At 41.6% G+C, this 20,898-nt stretch overlaps 1 protein-coding gene across 1 annotated transcript; it reads right to left on the minus strand.

The window, feature by feature from the left end:
- Positions 1–792: 792 nt before the first annotated feature.
- LOC124476416 (mucin-2-like) lies at positions 793–18,756 on the minus strand. The gene is made up of 45 exons (XM_047033538.1): positions 18,652–18,756; positions 18,273–18,534; positions 18,023–18,137; positions 17,745–17,835; positions 17,483–17,616; positions 17,089–17,305; positions 16,843–16,968; positions 16,627–16,741; positions 16,361–16,511; positions 16,140–16,253; positions 15,966–16,032; positions 15,676–15,813; positions 15,384–15,548; positions 15,063–15,157; positions 14,852–14,978; positions 14,483–14,738; positions 14,263–14,321; positions 14,053–14,156; positions 13,807–13,958; positions 13,580–13,718; positions 13,328–13,435; positions 13,016–13,195; positions 12,410–12,649; positions 12,127–12,283; positions 11,559–11,687; positions 10,354–11,447; positions 6,348–6,636; positions 6,105–6,250; positions 5,794–5,968; positions 5,430–5,677; positions 5,130–5,313; positions 4,773–4,983; positions 4,210–4,385; positions 3,639–3,708; positions 3,357–3,457; positions 3,172–3,203; positions 2,870–3,047; positions 2,658–2,762; positions 2,511–2,551; positions 2,276–2,395; positions 2,073–2,171; positions 1,837–1,965; positions 1,704–1,743; positions 1,431–1,554; positions 793–1,140 (listed from the first exon to the last, which is right to left on the minus strand). Exons 1-45 carry the CDS (start codon positions 18,725–18,727, stop codon positions 930–932), a joined length of 7,290 nt encoding a protein of 2,429 aa, XP_046889494.1. The 5' UTR covers positions 18,728–18,756; the 3' UTR covers positions 793–929.
- Positions 18,757–20,898: the final 2,142 nt, after the last annotated feature.

Here is a 20,898-nt window from a genome sequence, read left to right on the forward strand (position 1 = left end):
TCATCCAGACATCCTTGTCATACCTGTTTTTTGTATTTATCCAGTCTTCATCTGATGCAACTAACACATGGGTTAACCCCTCATGGCGTACTTGATGTAGATTGATAAGATCCAGATGGAATATGATAAGCTCTTCTATTGTGGCAGAAGTTTACTCTCAGTGGTGTTCCTGGTAATCTTTGTGTACCTTAAGAAGAAACTGATGAACCAACTGTTCAATTGAATTGGAGCGAATGTGGTTTAATGCTTGTGGTTCACCACATTTTCTGAAATGAGGATCAATTTATTGACACTTTATTTCTGCTTAGCAGAATGTTTGAGTTTCAACAGCTGTTCAAACTAGGAAACTCCCTTCTCGTTTCATTGTAAAGGAAGTTTTTAACAATAATCATGTGTCAAATATTGACCAATGGGATGATGAAAACATAACATCTTAAGCTTTTACTGTCAATCAATGCTATATCATACTATATTTAATGTACAGTTAATACATTTGTTTACATTTGATATAATAATTGTAAGATCACAACTTATTAAAGAATATAAAATATGGAATATTTAATATTTTGTGATTGATTTGGAATATTTACGAAGCAGCTCACTTTTTATGTGCAGGAATATATAAAGTAGCATCCACTAAGCAATAAAACAGTTTATTAACCACATTACTGTTTTGTAGTGTTCAATAAGGGAAGGAATTTACCAAATCAAAGTTAAACACTGCCTTTATGGGAAATAGGTCCTTAATACAGTATAATGTCAGTATTCAGAAGTAGAAACATGAACGGGTGATTTTTTTCAGATGCATTTATTAAGATAAAAAGATTTGAGTTCTACATTTCAAATATAATCTATAGTAGATAACAGGTAAGGGTCTAGGGTAGACAACTTAAAGTAAAAGTAAAGTGGTGGGGGAGTCGCAGTCCCTTTCAGACCAATCTTAGACTCCGGCCCTTGCGGAGAAGCCCTCTGCCAGCACCGTTGCAGTCAGTGTGGCTGCAGCTACACTCCTCCACGTGCATGTATGTGTAAGGAACCTGGTCTCCATTCAGGCACTGCAGGGTAACAGTACGGTTGGAAGAGCGCAACTCCTTGCAGCAAGCGCAGGACTGCTGCATGATGGCAGCCACCTCTGAGTACCTGCAACACAGAGAGATGGGAAGGGGTTCACACATAGGTATGAAGTTGACTCACTGTCACTATCTTTAGTATGCAAGAAACGGAAATCTATTTGTGTCACTGATATCTTACCTATCTATAATTCAAGGAATCGGTGTGTGTATCACCTGCTTCGTCAAGGGCACTGTGCACTATCAATCTATAGTTCCAAGAATATGTGTGTGTCTTTCTCACTGACATCACTGTCTGCATCACAGGCACTATGCCCTTGTTAATATTGATTTATAGTGCTTGTTAAATGTGTGTCTTACTTGGTGAAAGTGTTGCAGGCTCCTTCACAGTAAGGCATGTCCACTTCCTCCACAGACTGGCATCCCTTGTAATTGATGCGGGTTTGCTTGCTTCCTATCTTACAGGCCTTATCCTTCTCCTGACCTGTTGGAGAACAAGAAAAAAAATTATTTTTGTGGACATTTTTGTATTTTAAATATGACTGAATATCATTCTTATCTTGTGACACCGCTTGTAGATGTTTTGAACAGAACTCATGTACAAAACAAAAAGAATAAGAAAATCCTACTCACAAATTTTACAGCAACCATTTGCTGCTGTCTGTATTGAATCCTGTTGTGTGGCAGAAATAAAAGTTAAGTACTTTTTACATCCAGATTTTTCTAGCAATGCAAATTGGAATTGTTGCATGTTTACAATATATACCGGTTGGCAGTTGCTCTGCTGGAATGGAGGACACTGGATCTTGGAGCGGGTGGTTACATAGGTCGCACCATTCCTAAAGCAACTGTAACTTTCACATGTATTGCCAGACATTGACCAGACATCTCCTGGCTGGGTGGGCACAAACACACAGACACACGTTCAGTGTTTAAGCAAAGTTAGATTAATAACTACTCAGAATTCTGGTACTCTAACTCTAAACAGGTAAGGACGATTACCTTCAGCAACTTGTTGGTTCCATTCATTTTGAGGATACAGTGTGTCTGCAAACACTTCCCACAGCATTCATCTGAGTCAGTCTCAATATACTCATATCCCTGGGAGAAGAACACAGTGAGACTCCGTTGACAGAGATAACTTATATCTTCACAGTTTCATGCTTCAAAATATCACTAGGAGCAATCAATATTCTCGTTCTTACCAGATCACAGCTTTTATTACATTCTGGAAAGTGACAGACTATTTTTAACAGGCCATCGACGTTCTCCTCCCTCGTACAAGTACAGTCTTGACATTCTACCACTGGTACTGAGGCATCAGGCTAGGAACAGAAAAAACATATGAAATGTGTAAATGGAACTCAAAATATTTAGCATTATAAAACTATTCTCATGTACAAATTGATTTTTTAGATTGAGTGTTTATGCTGTTATTACCTGGTATTCCATCATTTTGTGCACACAAACTCTTTTAGGCTCTGGTATAAGGAGACAGAGACACTCACAATGAAATAACAGGGAATTCACAAACAGTGTTGTCCTTACTATAAAAACATTGGGACAAGATATTCTTAAAGACAATACCACATTTGGTTTCTGGGCAGCATTTTCCTTCAGGCACTGAGACCATAGGCTTGAACCCAATCGGACAGTTCATGTCTTTAGCTGGACAAGTACTGCTGACACACTCTGTGGAAAAAGCAATTGCACATATATTCTACTGTCTGAAGTGTATAGGTTGCGCATCATTATGTGAGAGAATTTGTGAGAATGAATAGAGTCTGAATAAGTCTTACCGCAAGCGAGGCTAAAGCAGCAGGAGTCTGACGGGTTAGTCTGGTTGACAAGGATGAACCCTGGATCAGTGCAGGTGGCTACAGGGGACTCTGGACAAACCTTAGGCTTGCAAGTCACAGTCTTGGTGGATTTCTCACAAATGCAGTCCTGGCATTTGTACTGAAACCTCTCATTGAACTGTATGAAGAGTTGCAAATAAGCGGTTGATTTAATTTAATTCAATGTGACAAGAATGGTTACTATTAATTTCATTAAACCTTTCTGAATAGGTAGTCAATTGTTTTCCGTGTCATTAATTTACCTCTCGTGGTACACCTTCTGGATCAAGGCACCCTATGAAAACACGCACCACAATCAGTAATCAATTTTGCAAAATGCAATATCTTGTCAGAATCATCGATCATAAATGGGCCTATAACAGTTTTAGTTGGTTAAACATCATGGATGATATGATCAGAATAATCTCAAAATGCTGCGTATACTTACCACATTTATCCACACACACTCGAGACTTTTTGTTAAACAACTTCATGCCATCTGGGCAAAAGCATCCCTCAGTTGTAAAATTCAAGTGGGTATCAGCAGGACTGTAAAAGGGAACTGTTGTATTCTGATCTGTTTTTTTTCTGAGCATTCATTTATTTGAAATAAAATCAACAGTAATGGTTTGTCTCCCTGAATGACAACCATAAGAACGATGTGAATGCCCGGGAGACCTGATGCTTGATGTAAGCATGACTTGTAACATGTCAGACATGTAACACTTACTTATCATCACAGGTAGGCTGCTCTGCAGGACCGCAGGGGTTGTAGACTTTGTCTGCCGGACATTCGCTGGCTGTTGGGGAAGGAAAAGAAAGTAAATCGTTTCGGTTCATCTAAATTATAATAATTAATTACATTTACACTTTTCATTAAGATGACATGAACTACCATGTAACTGCATAGCAACACGTACAGCGACAACATTGTAGGTCTATAGGAATAGCTATGTAAGTGTTAGGGTTGTAAATTATTACAAAAGTGTACAAAGACACACTGTGGGGGGAGGGATTAAAGGGGGTGTTGTAAAGGGGCAGTTGAAGATGGTTTTACCAAAATAGAATCAATGTAAGCCTCGCCTGAAAAGCCCAACTTCTCCCTTACCGAGTGTCACTTGTGTAATAAATTGTACTGCTAAACGGTATGGAAGTATAACTACATAGCAGTTCTTGTGTAACTACAATGTTACTGTAGGAATAGCTATGTAGTTGCATGGTACTTAAACCTTAATATAAAATGTTGGCTAAATTATTAAATAAATAATTGTACAACACACTGACAGGAAGGGTTTTCTTACCACATATTTTGACGTGGTTCCTCCAGTGTAAGCAAACTCCAAACTGAATACAAGAAGCAGCATAAGTCTGCAAACTTGTGCACTCAACTGTTGGGTTGGATACATGGCAGCCATCAAAAACACATCCCTCATAGAATTTGTCAGGTGAGACAAATGGATGGCATTCTTCAAACAAGCTGTGTAAATAAACCAGACAGAAAATCATGAGTAACAGACATTTCGAAGACACAATATGAAAAAAGGGGTTTACAATAGGGATGCACCGAATCCAGATTTTTGGGGTTCGGCCATATACCGAATCCACTGGTGAAGATTCGGCCGAATCTGAAACCGAATGCCGAATCCTCCTCCCACCCTCAGCGCGTAGTGCAAGCGTAGGGTTCGGATTAGTTGAAAAAAATTCAAAGGTTCGGCCGAATCCGAACCCCGTCAAAAAGCCCAATATTCGGCCGAAACCGAATCCTGGATTCGGTGCATCCCTAGTTTACAATATACACCTGTGGCATGGCATATTGTTGTTAAACAAAATAAAATGTGTGTGTGTGTGTGTTTTTGGGGGGTACCTGCTCTTAAGAAGATCACAAATGGAATCAGGTTTGCATGGCTTTGGCGAAGGATGAACCGGTGAGTCGGTGGGTGGGAACAAGGGTGGCACGAAACAGTCAGGCTGGGACAGGTCTTTGGCAGGCCAGTAATCTGCCATAACCGCACAGCTATTCACCAGCTGGCCTCCTGGCAGCATGCAGTCATCATGCTGATTGTTGTTGCATGTCCCTGATAGGATACACAAACACAAATCAAAATACTAATTAGCACACTTTTAAAAGCAAATTGTATTTAGTGACAATGTAGAAGGGGATTGAAATCTAAATTGTCCACTACTGAAAGGCTTGGTCTGCAGAACAGGCTTTAACACTTACCACAATGTCCCTGTGTGTTGTTTCCAAACTTTTTAAATGGAAGTTCAACACTAAAGCCATTGACACCAAATGTAACAACTACTTGTAGACCAGGAATCTCCAAAACCATATTAAGTCCAGAGTTCAAAATCTTTATCCCATGACGTGCAAAAGGTAGATCAAGGCCCACGTCGCCAGCAAGAGCCTTGATGAAATGAACAAAAGAATAAGTAATTTAGCCTTAATAATTGTTGAACAAATGTTAGAATTTTTCAAACCAGTTGGTCAATAAAACTTAGCATAGAACATACTGCACAGTACCTCTAACTGCACAGCACCAATGAGGTTGTGATTCTTCAGTGTTATGACTTGGTTGTTATAAGACACGATGATTGACCTGGGACAGGACACAACCTCAGTGGGATCACAGTAGACGTTGTCAATATAAATTCTTAAGTTGTGATTAGGTCTGATCTCCTCCATGAGGACGTAGGTACAGTTTCCTTGATAACTGTACATCAGCCCATCAAATGTTATATAATGAGGGTCTCCCCAACCTTCACACATACCTGCAATAAAAAAGTATTGAACCAACAATTAAGATTGGGCAGTTATTACAAGAAGCAATAAATAAATAAAATACTATGTATTTTTTGTTCAGAGACTTAGAAGAAGAGAAACTCACAGTCACACACATAGTATTTGCAACAATAGTTCTCATCATAAACAAGAACTGGATTCATCCCATTGGCACAAGTGATGTTCTCAAGGGGTGGACATTCATATAGAACTATTTCAATGGTATTATTCTCAATGCATCTGGCCATTGTACAGTTGCAAATCAAAAATGTTTCGTTTTGCTGACGTTTAGAGGGAGAAAGAATAAGACAATAAATTGCCAGTTTTCACAATATCCTAATAAACCAAATGTTGATTCACTCCATCAATAGCATGAAAATATCAGCACATTTGAAGCATTTGTGTGGAGTGACTTACCACTTTGTCCCATTCTGGGCAAGTGGGTGGAGGTGGGGTTGGAACAAAACATGGTCCTGTCGTATTCTTAATCTCACAAATGTTGGAGCATATCATGGTAAGGCATATACCTGACCCCATGTCTTTCTGGTCAAGTATGGTCTCTCCTAAACACCAAATCAATTGACAGTTAAGTTATCAAGTAATTATCATCCAATTAAAATGACATTCTCTTTTGTTATTCTACAGCCATTTTTGTATTACCTGGTTTATAGTGCTTCCCATTGAAAGTACAAATGCATTCTGTCGTTAATGTTGTTGGTGATTGAGTTGGAGATGTGGTTGGACTTTGGGTGGTCACAGTAGTAGTAGTTGTGGGTTTTTCAGTTGTACTATGAGGTGTTGATGGTTTGGGAGTATTCACAGTAGTACTCTTGGTAATTTGTTCACCTGTTGATGGAGATGTTTTTGTTGGACCAGTGATAACAGATTCTGTTGTAGTTTGGGCTGTTGTTGGTCCTGAAATTGGAGGTTCAATTGTGGTGGTGGTTGTTGGTGATGGTGTTGGTTTTTCAGTTGTAGTTGGTGTTGGTGTTGGTTCAGGAGTTGGAGCTGCAGTTGTGGTGGTTGTTGTAGTTGTTGGTGGTGTTGGTTCAGGAGTTGGAGTTGCAGTTGTGCTGGTGGTTGGTGTTGGTGGTGGTGTTGGTTCAGGAGTTGGAGCTGCAGTTGTGCTGGTGGTTGGTGTTGGTTCAGGAGTTGGAGCTGCAGTTGTGGTGGTGGTTGTAGTTGGTGGTGGTGTTGGTTCAGGAGTTGGAGCTGCAGTTGTGCTGGTGGTTGGTGTTGGTGTTGGTTCAGGAGTTGGAGCTGCAGTTGTGGTGGTGGTTGGTGTTGGTTCAGGAGTTGGAACTGCAGTTGTGGTGGTTGTTGTAGTTGGTGGTGGTGTTGGTTCTGGAGTTGGAGCTGCAGTTGTGCTGGTGGTTGGTGTTGGTGGTGGTGTTGGTTTAGGAGTTGGACCTGCAGTTGTGGTGGTTGTTGTAGTTGGTGGTGGTGTTGGTTCAGGAGTTGGAGCTGCAGTTGTGCTGGTGGTTGGTGTTGGTGTTGGTTCAGGAGTTGGAGCTGCAGTTGTGCTGGTGGTTGGTGTTGGTGGTGGTGTTGGTTGAGGAGTTGGAGCTGCAGTTGTGGTGGTTGTTGTAGTTGGTTCAGGAGTTGGAGCTGCAGTTGTTGTGGTGGTTGTAGTTGGGGGTGGTGTTGGTTCAGGAGTTGGAGCTGCAGTTGTGCTGGTGGTTGGTGTTGGTGGTGGTGTTGGTTCAGGAGTTGGAGCTGCAGTTGTGGTGGTGGTGGTTGTAGTTGGTGTTGGTGTTGGTTCAGGAGTTGGAGCTGCAGTTGTGCTGGTGGTTGGTGTTGGTGGTGGTGTTGGTTCAGGAGTTGGACCTGCAGTTGTGGTGGTTGTTGTAGTTGGTGGTGGTGTTGGTTCAGGAGTTGGAGCAGCAGTTGTGCTGGTGGTTGGTGTTGGTTCAGGAGTTGGAGCTGCAGTTGTGGTGGTTGTTGTAGTTGGTGGTGGTGTTGGTTCAGGAGTTGGAGCTGCAGTTGTGCTGGTGGTTGGTGTTGGTGTTGGTTCAGGAGTTGGAGCTGCAGTTGTGGTGGTGGTTGTAGTTGGTGGTGGTGTTGGTTCTGGAGTTGGAGCTGCAGTTGTGCTGGTGGTTGGTGTTGGTGGTGGTGTTGGTTCAGGAGTTGGACCTGCAGTTGTGGTGGTTGTTGTAGTTGGTGGTGGTGTTGGTTCAGGAGTTGAAGCTGCAGTTGTGCTGGTGGTTGGTGTTGGTGATGGTGTTGGTTCAGGAGTTGGAGCTGCAGTTGTGGTGGTTGTTGTAGTTGGTGATGGTGTTGGTGCAGGAGTTGGAGCTGCAGTTGTGCTGGTGGTTGGTGTTGGTGTTGGTTCAGGAGTTGGAGCTGCAGTTGTGGTGGTGGTTGTAGTTGGTGGTGGTGTTGGTTCAGGAGTTGGAGCTGCAGTTGTGCTGGTGGTTGGTGTTGGTGTTGGTTCAGGAGTTGGAGCTGCAGTTGTGGTGGTTGTTGTAGTTGGTGATGGTGTTGGTTCAGGAGTTGGAGCTGCAGTTGTGCTGGTGGTTGGTGTTGGTGTTGGTTCAGGAGTTGGAGCTGCAGTTGTGGTGGTGGTTGTAGTTGGTGGTGGTGTTGGTTCAGGAGTTGAAGCTGCAGTTGTGCTGGTGGTTGGTGTTGGTGATGGTGTTGGTTCAGGAGTTGGAGCTGCAGTTGTGGTGGTTGTTGTAGTTGATGATGGTGTTGGTTCAGGAGTTGGAGCTGCAGTTGTGCTTGTGGTTGGTGTTGGTTCAGGAGTTGGAGCTGCAGTTGTGGTGGTGGTTGTAGTTGGTGGTGGTGTTGGTTCAGGAGTTGGAGCTGCAGTTGTGCTGGTGGTTGGTGTTGGTGGTGGTGTTGGTTCAGGAGTTGGAGCTGAAGTTGTGGTGGTGGTTGGTGTTGGTGGTGGTGTTGGTGTGGTACAAATAATGCAACAATAAACACGGAGCTTGTAATTGTAGCATTTTCCTGGTCGCTTTGGTTGGTCCTCTTTTTTACAAATAAAACCAATATTTACATCACATGTCACAACTTGCTTGGTATCAACAAGCACTTCTTCAAGGGGCCTATCAGGGTATCTCGTATCTTTACATTCAATATCCAATGGCTTTTCACAGACAGTCTTTCCACTTTGTGTGATATTTTCATATGTTTCCCAGTCACTTTTGCTTGAACTGTCATCCTCGTCATACCATTCTGACCACTCACAAGTAGGAATACATGGTGTAGTAGGTGCAGGAGTTTTCACAGTTGTCGATTTTGTAGTTTGGGCTGTTGTTGGTTCAGGAGTTGGAGCTGCAGTTGTGGTGGTGGTTGGTGTTGATGGTGGTGTTGGTTCAGGAGTTGGAGCTGCAGTTGTGGTGGTGGTTGGTGTTGGTGGTGGTGTTGGTTCAGGAGTTGGAGCTGCAGTTGTGCTGGTGGTTAGTGTTGGTGTTGGTTCAGGAGTTGGAGCTGCAGTTGTGCTGGTGGTTGGTGTTGGTGTTGGTTCTGGAGTTGGAGCTGCAGTTGTGGTGGTTGTTGTAGTTGGTGGTGGTGTTGGTTCAGGAGTTGGAATTGCAGTTGTGGTGGTTGTTGTAGTTGGTGGTGGTGTTGGTTCAGGAGTTGGAGGTTCAGTTGTGCTGGTGGTTGGTGTTGGTGGTGGTGTTGGTTCAGGAGTTGGAGGTTCAGTTGTGCTGGTTGTTGTAGTTGGTGGTGGTGTTGGTTCAGGAGTTGGAGCTGCAGTTGTGGTGGTGGTTGGTGTTGATGGTGGTGTTGGTTCAGGAGTTGGAGCTGCAGTTGTGGTGGTGGTTGGTGTTGGTGGTGGTGTTGGTTCAGGAGTTGGAGCTGCAGTTGTGCTGGTGGTTAGTGTTGGTGTTGGTTCAGGAGTTGGAGCTGCAGTTGTGCTGGTGGTTGGTGTTGGTGTTGGTTCTGGAGTTGGAGCTGCAGTTGTGGTGGTTGTTGTAGTTGGTGGTGGTGTTGGTTCAGGAGTTGGAATTGCAGTTGTGGTGGTTGTTGTAGTTGGTGGTGGTGTTGGTTCAGGAGTTGGAGCTGCAGTTGTGCTGGTGGTTGGTGATGGTGTTGGTTCAGGAGTTGGAGCTGCAGTTGTGCTGGTGGTTGGTGTTGGTGTTGGTTCAGGAGTTGGAGCTGCAGTTGTGCTGGTGGTTGGTGTTGGTGGTGGTGTTGGTTCAGGAGTTGGAGCTGCAGTTGTGGTGGTTTTTGTAGTTGGTGATGGTGTTGGTTCAGGAGTTGGAGCTGCAGTTGTGGTGCTGGTTGGTGGTGGTGTTGGTTTAGGAGTTGGAGCTACAGTTGTGGTGGTTGTTGTAGTTGGTGATGGTGTTGGTTCAGGAGTTGGAGCTGCAGTTGTGCTGGTGGTTGGTGTTGGTGTTGGTTCAGGAGTTGGAGCTGCAGTTGTGGTGGTGGTTGTAGTTGGTGGTGGTGTTGGTTCAGGAGTTGAAGCTGCAGTTGTGCTGGTGGTTGGTGTTGGTGTTGGTTCAGGAGTTGGAGCTGCAGTTGTGGTGGTTGTTGTAGTTGGTGATGGTGTTGGTTCAGGAGTTGGAGCTGCAGTTGTGCTGGTGGTTGGTGTTGGTGTTGGTTCAGGAGTTGGAGCTGCAGTTGTGGTGGTGGTTGTAGTTGGTGGTGGTGTTGGTTCAGGAGTTGGAGCTGCAGTTGTGCTGGTGGTTGGTGTTGGTGGTGGTGTTGGTTCAGGAGTTGGAGCTGCAGTTGTGGTGGTGGTTGGTGTTGGTGGTGGTGTTGGTGTGGTACAAATAATGCAACAATAAACACGGAGCTTGTAATTGTAGCATTTTCCTGGTCGCTTTGGTTGGTCCTCTTTTTTACAAATAAAACCAATATTTACATCACATGTCACAACTTGCTTGGTATCAACAAGCACTTCTTCAAGGGGCCTATCAGGGTATCTCGTATCTTTACATTCAATATCCAATGGCTTTTCACAGACAGTCTTTCCACTTTGTGTGATATTTTCATATGTTTCCCAGTCACTTTTGCTTGAACTGTCATCCTCGTCATACCATTCTGACCACTCACAAGTAGGAATACATGGTGTAGTAGGTGCAGGAGTTTTCACAGTTGTCGATTTTGTAGTTTGGGCTGTTGTTGGTTCAGGAGTTGGAGGTTCAGTTGTGGTGGTGGTGGTTGGTGTTGGTGTTGATTCAGGAGTTGGAGCTGCAGTTGTGGTGGTTGTTGTAGTTGGTGGCGGTGTTGGTTCAGGAGTTGGAGCTGCAGTTGTGCTGGTGGTTGGTGGTGGTGTTGGTTCAGGAGTTGGAGCTGCAGTTGTGCTGGTGGTTGGTGATGGTGTTGGTTCTGGAGTTGGAGCTGCAGTTGTAGTGGTGGTTGTAGTTGTTGGTGGTGTTGGTTTAGGAGTTGGAGCTGCAGTTGTGGTGGTGGTTGGTGTTGCTGTTGGTTCAGGAGTTGGAGCTGCAGTTGTGGTGGCTGTTGGTGTTGGTTGTGGTGTGGTGGTCTGTACAGTGGTGGTTGTCGTGGGTTTTTCCGTTGTAGTAAGTGATGTCACAGATTGGGTAGTTGTCGATGGTGACAAAGTTGATGGGGGTGTTGGTGGTGGGGTTGGTGTTGTAAAGCAAGTTTCATTGCTATGGATTGCGGTTGCGTTAATGCAAATGGAATAGTAGCACATTCCCAGGTTATCAGTCACATTATAAATAACTTCGTGATCCTCATACACAGTTCCATTGTATATGCAGACGTCACACTTTTCAACACATGTCTGGTTCTTTTCATCAAATATGGGTTTATCCTCTGGGCACACTGGGTAACAGCCTATGTAGAAGTCAAATAACATTATTAGAATTTTGGCTTTTGATCATTTGGTCCTTTAACTATTTAAAATAAAAAATACTATACAGTTGTAAGAGCAACAAGATTAATTACCTTCCAGGTTTGGAATTGGGTTGCTGCATATGCCTTGTGGATTCAAGCAGGTCTTGTAGCAAGGTGTGTGACATGGGCTATAATGCCATTTGCACTCATTGGGCTCATTGTAGTAGTCACAAAACACAGCTGTATTGTAAAATGAAGGCCAATTTACCATGCAATCAAATACGATATCATCCATAAGCAATCAAACATCTATTTAATAAATAAATAAAAATCTCTATTTCATAATGTAGATCTGCATGATTATAACTATGTATAAATACATATTATGCACAGAAATGTCAGCATTAAACAATTAATATATTTGAATTATTTTATATTTAACAAGCAGTAGAATGAGAAAAAAATGTATCATAGTACATGATGATAATAAAATAGATATGAAGAATAATATGGGGAAATGGGTATCTACAAAGTTAAACTGAATAAAAAGTAATGAGCTATGGATAAACGTAATGTTCCATACTTTGGGGCTTGATGTGAAATTCATTTATTAGTGTTTTGTCCAAATCACTGGCTTATTTCAGAAACTATTGAAACAATACAAGAAATCTGTACTTACGACAGATCTCAGGCGTTCTCCAGTTAACACACACTCCAGCTTCGTTGCAAGCTTGAGCATAAGCCGCTACTGCAGTGCATAAACACTCACAGTCTCCCCCAGAATCACAGGCACATGAATCTTTCACACAGTTCTCATAAAATTGTGTAGGATCCACCTAAAAAGTATGTGCAAAACATGAATGTTTTAATGAGTACAATTTCTTTAAAATAATTATTTCAAATCATTTATTTAATTTACATTAGATGATAATGTGTGTGAGAATGTGATCGTTTTTTTTTACCTTTTTGTGGCAATCTTGGAAAGTAATTCCTTTTATAATGCTGCACTGCATTTTGGCCCAGTTATGACGATTGGGTCTGTCAACACACGATTCTGTGTTTGCTTCTGCATCTGGACAATAGTATGATGTTTGCCAGCTGTTTGCAAACTCCAGAACACTGCTAACAGTTATCTGGCTTTGTGTGGTGAAGTCATTCTGGGCATCCCCATTGTAATCCCCACATAGGCCGCAGACTTCTCCCTATACAGCCACACATATATTTCATTGTAAGTGCTGAGATACACAGATATGTTGGAATTGGAAGTAAATCTGCTAAGGCATTTTTCTGTTTACAATGAGAGGTGTGTAAAATCCTTTCTGTAGTTTTTGAGATCAAATTCAGGCATCTGCCCATATGATGTCAGTCTGTTGTAAACTAGTATCTATTTCTGAGTAAGTGGATTTAATCTTCCTTTCATATTCTTCCATAATAATACAGAGGGGGGATACAGTTAGACAGATTAGGTAAATCCAGTAGTGATAACACAAGATCATATGTTCACAGTATAATAACAACAGTCAAAAACATTCAGCACAATTGTAGCTGCAGTGCGAGATCCAACTTACCATATGATGTGGTTCAAGGATAATGCGGACTGTGGTTTTGCGATCCCACAATATAGACAGTCCTATAGCAGACTCTACGACCAGGTACAATCCAACGTTCCTCACATTGTATTTGATTTGAACACCTTCATCTGTTTCCGTTACTTCATATGATCCATGTGACAGTTTTAACTCTGTTCTCTGTCAGGACAAATAGGTTATCACAGTGTATTCTAACATTCTTATGACAACAATTTCACATTTAATTGTGATTTGTCTTTGAACAAGCTGTTTTGCTAATTGTAGTGATATTTCAGTTCTATTCTCACTCACCCCCAGCTTAATCCTGACAGATTTGGAGCACGTTGTGCCAGTACTTCCACATGGTATGTTCTCTGTAATCACTCCAAAGTCCTGGACTGTCCCTTCCCCACATTTATTCTTGAACACAGATGACAATGTTAACACAGTTTATTGATGATCAGTTAGTAGATCAAGAGGTAAAATAGTTGCTCAGAAAATAGCAAAACTATTTCTAAAACATTTCTTTCATTCCATATGGTTCTGGTTTCAAAATGCATTCACCTGGAGAGCCACATAGCCACATTCACCACTAAACCCATACGTTCGCTGGTCAAAGGTGCTGTAATGACCACTGCCGAAAATTGTACAGGTTCCAGAGCACTTCTTATCTGTGCACTCCCAATGTCCCCGCTTGCAGGTGCTAGATGAGAACATAATTCAAATACATTCAGAACATGTGTACAGTATATAATTAATACATCAGTTATATCATCATGACATGAGCTTACCATGTGTTGCACTGGACTGGGATACGTTGTCCCGAAGCATAGTACAACCCATCATGGAGGCATGGACAGTCATGTTCTTTCACACAGTTACCTCTGTTATCATCAACAAGGCCACTAGGACACTGACAACCGGATTGACACTCTGAGGTGTACTGGTAAAAAAACGAAATAAGCCAACTAATTAAAAAGGGAAGAACCTGAAAGAGGAAAAGCATGTACTAGGAAGATCATCGGCCATCAACTCACACAGTCGTCACTGTCCAGATTTCTACAGTTTTTAGCACATTGTACTCCAATCTCCCCTGAACCAGCGGTAGAGCAGTTGAAGAACACTTTTGTGGATGGGCAGGCTGTAACAGAGGGCATAGCTATGTTTCATACACAGAGAGAGACCAGATTATTTATGTTCTGTACCAAAAAGGTTGTGAGGCATTGTTGTGACTTGAGGCAACTTACTCTCTGAGTGGAGATGAACTTTCCAAGAACGACAGTGAAGTTTGCCATTGGTGCAGATACTTGAAAAAGAAAACAATACAAACTTGACAATTAATTATTAACTGTAAAAAAAAAAAAATGTCTCTGCATAGCATACTGCACAAGTAAAGGATCATGGACAAGGTGTTACATGTTCACCAGGAATACTTTCCCTTTTTATCGGTTTGCAGCAGTCACTCACCAATGCTCGTCTCTGATGTTGATGGACTTCCCTGGTTTGACGTGGACACCGTCATTGTAGCAAGGACACTTATCCACGGGCACACAGACACCTTTATCATCCAGGTAGAGACCCTGAGGGCAGGAGCAGCCATCCACAGGCTGAAAGTCCAAGGTGCAGCCCTGTCGCTCTGAACTCAGTGATCTGCAGGTCAGCTGGCATCTCTGCAGCTGGTAGGAGAAGGTCTGAGATATTGGGCAGCTCCTTGTGTACTTGTCTGTCCACAACAACAAAAAAGTATTTTAAGCATGAAGGTTAGCATTGCAGAATTGTATGTTGGAGATGTCTTGATTGTTTTCATTCTAAAAGGCATCGTGATGAGATCCTTACCACACACGTTTTCTCTCCAGCCTGTCAAGACCACTCCTTTGGTTGCACAGGCTCGGGCATAAGAGGAGAACACCGCACACAGGCAGTCCTCACTCTTTTCACAGTTACAGCTGGAGTATGTGCAGCGCTGCAGAGAGGACCAATTATAAAGCTGCAATCATCCAAGCCAGACCGGACTCAGCAAATCAGAGCTATTATATACTGTATCTACCTTGAAGTACATTTCAGGATCAACTGAGGTGTGACACTTGGCAAAAGTGCTTTCTGGATTTTTTAGCAGTGAGCACCAGTGTTCAGCATACTTCTCTGAGGAAACAACAATAATGATGTTGAATTAAAAAATGGCTTCTATAGTACATACGCATACTTACGCTAAACAGTATTTGCATTCAATGCGGTGATATGAGCAGGATTTTTAAAGCTGTCGTTAACATAATATAACATAAAATACAATACAATGCAGCATTGATATGATATAACTTGAAAGTTTGGCTATGTGACCAGTAAAAGGCCAGGTATGATCAAAACGTACCATTCTCCACACTAAGTGCACATGGGTCATCCAGCCTCTCCACCCGGTCTGGGCAGCTGGGATTGCTCTTCCAGGAGCTCCCGAAGGAAGATGCTGTACCCTCCACAATCCCCTGAGGGCTCTTCATGTCGTCACCCAGAACCATGTTGTAGTTCCCACATAAACCTACACCAAACAAAAGGCATGGCCATCTTTATAACATCAATAAGCGTTGTTATACTGTAAACCTTAAATCACATGACACAAATTTGCACAGATAATCAGTGGGATAAAAAGTGATTAACTATATTACCTCTGGTCTTCATCTTATGCATCTGGTCCAGTGTCACATAAACTTGCATTATGGGGACAAGCTGGATTTGTAATTGCAACCCAAAGCTGGTTTGGAGAATGATGTGGAAAGATGAAGGCTGGAATATGTTGATGTCAGCTGTGAGGAAGGGGGGAAAGAGTTAACCGCTTCTCAAGCAATCTTAAATTATTCAATCACAAAAGCAAACGTTCATTTCCATAAAGAAAGGGAAGTGTTTTCGTGTATCTTAAACACATTTGATACATTCAACTTGTATAATATTGTCCAACCTGTGCTGTAGGGCAAATTAATCTCTGCATTGTGCTTTACTTTTCCGTTAGCTGTAAACACCAAGGCCTGAAGGACACAACAACATCTTTGAGAAAATACACACATCAGAAAATAAATACACAGGTGTGTGTCTTAGTTAAGGTCAAATATATTTCTCCTTGAAGGATACTTACATTATTTCTGTCATTGTTCAGAAGGACCACCACTGTCTTTAGACAAGTATCAAGCTCGTTGCTCACACAGGGAGCCAGCTGGACCAGAATGGTAAACTTGGGAACCACACTCTCCTAACAAAACAGTGACATGACACAGGAAATAAGTGAAATGCCTATGCATTCATTGAGATTTTTTGTGACTTAAAAGTCATATCTATCGTTCACTTGTTATAATGTACCTTGTTCTCAACTTTAGCCAGAGTGTAGTAGCAGTCTCCGTGGAAGATAAAGCCTTTGCCATCAAAGGTGGTCACATGTGACCCCTCCTCAATTGCACATGTTGCAGGACTCGGAAGGCTTTTACAAGACCACTTGCCATGGTGACAGACACTGACAGAGAAATACATTGACGTAATTAACAGGATATGACACAATACAAGTGGTCCTTAGTCACTCATTCTTTACCACACATGTTAACCTGAGAAAACAAGGTTTGTAAATGTACCATTCCTCCTTGTCCTGTTTGTAAACCTCCCCACTGTTGTAGACCTTGTCATGCTTGCACTGACACTGGTCTTGTGTGATGCAGCCTCTCTTTGAGATATTATCAAACACCGTCCCTAAAATATTGACAACATGTTTATAATAGTATAACAACAAGTAAAAAAAAACGTTATTAACAAGACATTGTTTCATATTTTAAAAAAACTGAAAAACTGACCTGGAGGACAAAAACATCCATCCATTTTGTGTTCCTCGCACAGTGAGCTTGTGTCTGAGTGTGTGCAAGTGTCCATGCATGGAGAGCCATCCTCCAAATACACCATGTTGTATGGACACTGCTTAGCTGCAATCAAGAAAACCCAACATTACCAAGCAAACAAAAGAAAGTAAATCAAAATTAATCTTTGTTTTGATAAGAAAAAAAGGCTCTAAAATGTAGGGTGATGATAAGTAAAGGCAGTACCACAGAACTGGGGAGTCCTCCAGTTAGGAGGACTCCCTCCTGCATGGGAACACTGGCGGGAGAATTCTGCAAGCGTGCTGCAGATGCAGAAATCATCTGTGGTGTTGGCACAGCCACACATGTCTTGGACGCAGGCCTGGAGGTATGGCTCAGGATCCAGGAGGGTACCACAGGACTTCCAGGACTCTGAATGCAGCAGCTGGTTACAGGTGACACGCTAGAAAAAGGGGTGGGAAATAGACAACGTTACTGGCTACTAAGCCACATTTTCTGAAATACAGTAGCATCTGTTTGACATGTTATTGTTCCTGGCATTATTAGTATGATATAATTAGTAAAGGATTCAAGTAAGTCTTGAATCATTTACATTAGTTGGAGTTGAGTACAAACTTACAAAGTCTTTGCATTTGTCTTCTAACAGTGTGTTATCTGTAGGTTCATCATCATTTTCATAAGGATCTTCACAATCGTCGTTCGGACGATGGACTTTCTGTAAGTTGCCAAACTCGACCAGGCTTATCATACGACCTGTAAACAACAAATCCATCAGTATCAGTCACTAAAATAGAAGACAGACTTACAAATTGTGATGGTGAAAAACACAAGGTGAATGCACCTAACCCTTGTATAGGTGAACTGCACCAGTAGTCACCCACCGTTATGAATGAACTCATTGTACACAGAATCACCATTGAAGTCTCCACAAAGTCCGCAGGTTCGATTGGCATACTGTGGATCCAGTTCAACCTAATATAGACAATGACACCACATGTCAGTGATTTAATCTGATATATTCCAATTAAATATTTTATGTCTTAAAGTCAAACTATTCAACATTTCAACCAAATTCAACCTACAATCGTAATAAATAGAATAACCTACTGCAGCACTTTGACAAGTGGTCAAAGTGCACACATTTCTGATGGTATCTTACCATTACTGCATCATCACCATTCCACATGACAGTGATGCCAACTTTAGAGTGAAGCTTGGTGTAAATTGCATTTCGTTCCAGCTGAACTCCTGCTTTGTAGTATGGCAGATCAATGCTGGAAGGGACAAAATATATCATTTAGATCAAGGATTGTGTATAATTAGTTTTGGAAAAGTAATGTTTAGTGACATATTTTCAGGGGAAATTGTTTATCCTTTTTGATTATTATTTATGATAATTGCCTACTTACACTTCGCCATTCACCCTGATCAAGTTCTTGGTTAGATGAAAGTCAAGGTCGCTGATGGTGACCACTACATAACTGACAGTAGGGTTGCCACCAGCCTCACTCCTCTTCATCAGCACAGAGAACTCTTGGTAAGACCCGTGGCAGTTGGAGGCCAGAGTGTATTCACACATGCCAGGGAACTGGTATAGCTGTCCATCAAAGGTCTTGAAGTGTTGCCTGCCCCAGGTGCTGCAGATGCTGTTAACATGATTGCTGCTGCGACCTGAGGAGACAAAAAGGAAACAATACAACAAAAATCAATTGAAAGTAACATCTGGTTTGTCTTTGAATTCAATTAGTCTTCGTCAAATCTTTTGGTACCATTTCTTTTCAATCTTACCCTTTTTGGCTTTCAAAGCGATAACACCAGTTACGGACAAAGCCAAGATACACCACCACAAAGTTCTCCACTCCATAGTGGGCTTCGTTTAGCAAGGTAGGTGTTGGTGAGACTGCCTGTAGACGGCCCTTTATATTGGGATTGTCTAATCTCTGTTCACACCCTCTACAAGATGGAACATGTAGGTCAACCTTAGGTCAAGGGGCCTGAGTAAACATGTGTTGAAACATTAATTGTGAAGATCCGTCACTAATCTGGTTGTTTCTTTTATTGGATATGCACATGTATCTTACACACAGTTTGGACACTTTGGACATACTTTATTTTGAGTTGTTGTTTTATTAATCAAATAAAATGTTATTAAATATAAAATTAATCATACATCATGCACTTGACTAGCGTCAAAGTCATTTTAGGTGTAAGTGTATAATAAATATTTAAAAATTAATGATCCATTGCCGATTGAAGATGGTGCAACAAAGAAAGTTTCAGGTAACGATTGATTTGAGGAACATACTGAAATATAATGTACAATACATAGTACAATTAAATGATCAATTATGTTAGGGAAAAGGATTTATTAAAGTGCAACAGTAACCTGTCAATTTGTTTGATTTTAACATAATTTAAACAAGCTCTTTCCAAAGTTGAGTACAGTATGTCAACAAAGCTTCAGAGTTTAATCTTGACATAATTTAAACAACCTCTCAAAGTTGAGTACAGTATGTCAACAAAGCTTCAGAGTTTGCCTGGTTGGAGAGGACATTGCGTAGATGAAAAGGAGTGTTAGTGTTGAAGGACAGGGATGTGGCACCTGCCAGTCTACCATCTGTTCAACAAAAGGACGAACACAGAACATTTTACAATGCCTACTCCCCAGACATCCTGCACTTGATTCCCTTCATTGGCGCCCTTTTGGGAGTATCCCTCGGTGTTCATTCATGGCATCAGTTCAGTTTCATGTGGGCCTAAATGTGCACTGATTACCGCATTAAGCATTTTGCGAAGATACTTACTAATTTATGTTTTATAACCAATAATGTCTGTAGCCTATAAATAGTAAGAGTCTTGCTACTTCTTTCGGAGTACAGTATAATCACGTAACCTACAAAGTGGAAATGTCATGTTTCTTTTGATGAGAACATCAAAAAGACACCAAAACTGTGTAAGGCCAAGGATCTGTCACATGAACATTTCTGGATACAATGTAAAGTAGCAGGTGGCTGGCAAGAAGAGTGGCAAGTACAGTAGAGGATATCAGACACCACTAAGTTGGTCTAGATGGTAAATATGCTCACATAGAGAGAAGGTAAATGTTAGGCAGATTGAAATGATGATGGCAAAAACAAGGTGTGTCAGAGGGGAGTGAAGAGAATGTTCCCCCAGCAAGTATCTACCATCTGTTCTGAACTTCTGCTTGAATACAACTGCTTGAATAAAAAGTACTTGTATAACAGCAATAGCATATGGCAGAAACATGTTTCTCTGTTATTGCTACAACTACTCTTACATTGTCGAGTTACAATGCACTATTTTCTCTCCAGGATATGCTCTCTGTTTCCTCCGGGAAAGAGGATGTAACTAAAAGACAAATACACACATTTGTCACGTTAGACCGCACGTAGGAACCACTCCAAGTGTAAACACAGCATATGACAGCTGCATGCCTATACTTTTCTGTTTAACAGCAGGCAGGTTGTTGGTTGAGGGAGGCCCAATTTGACAATGTTATATTGCTTACATACCTGGTAGGGATTGAAGGCTAATCAGGGTTGACCTATCGCAATATTATGACACCATAAAAATGCTCAAATGGAATAGCACCCACCAGCATGAATTTTCCACCAATGTTCCACATGACTCCTTTAATTAAGTCAACAAAGCATAGAACAATTCATCAAATTAACACAAAAGCAACAATTGTTGTTGTTCGTGGCGAATAAATCCCAATCTGATTCTGATTCAATGTTATTCTAAATTCCACATTTAAATGTATTGATCATAACGGAATGAAACATGTGTTCTCAAGAAATTCATTGAAAATGTACTGAAAATAATTAACATTAATATTGTCTGCGGGAGCAGTTTCCTACTAGAAGCAGGATTGAACATTATAATGGTGAATGGGATTAGTTTATCCTTTCAGTTCACATCTTTGATGTAGCCTGAAACTGTTTTCTGCAATACATATTTTATTGGAAGGTTTAACAACATTCACCATGGGCAATCAAAGTTGAATAATTAACA

Source organism: Hypomesus transpacificus, chromosome 14 (assembly GCF_021917145.1).
Source record: "Hypomesus transpacificus isolate Combined female chromosome 14, fHypTra1, whole genome shotgun sequence".
Taxonomy (NCBI): Eukaryota; Metazoa; Chordata; class Actinopteri; order Osmeriformes; family Osmeridae; genus Hypomesus; species Hypomesus transpacificus.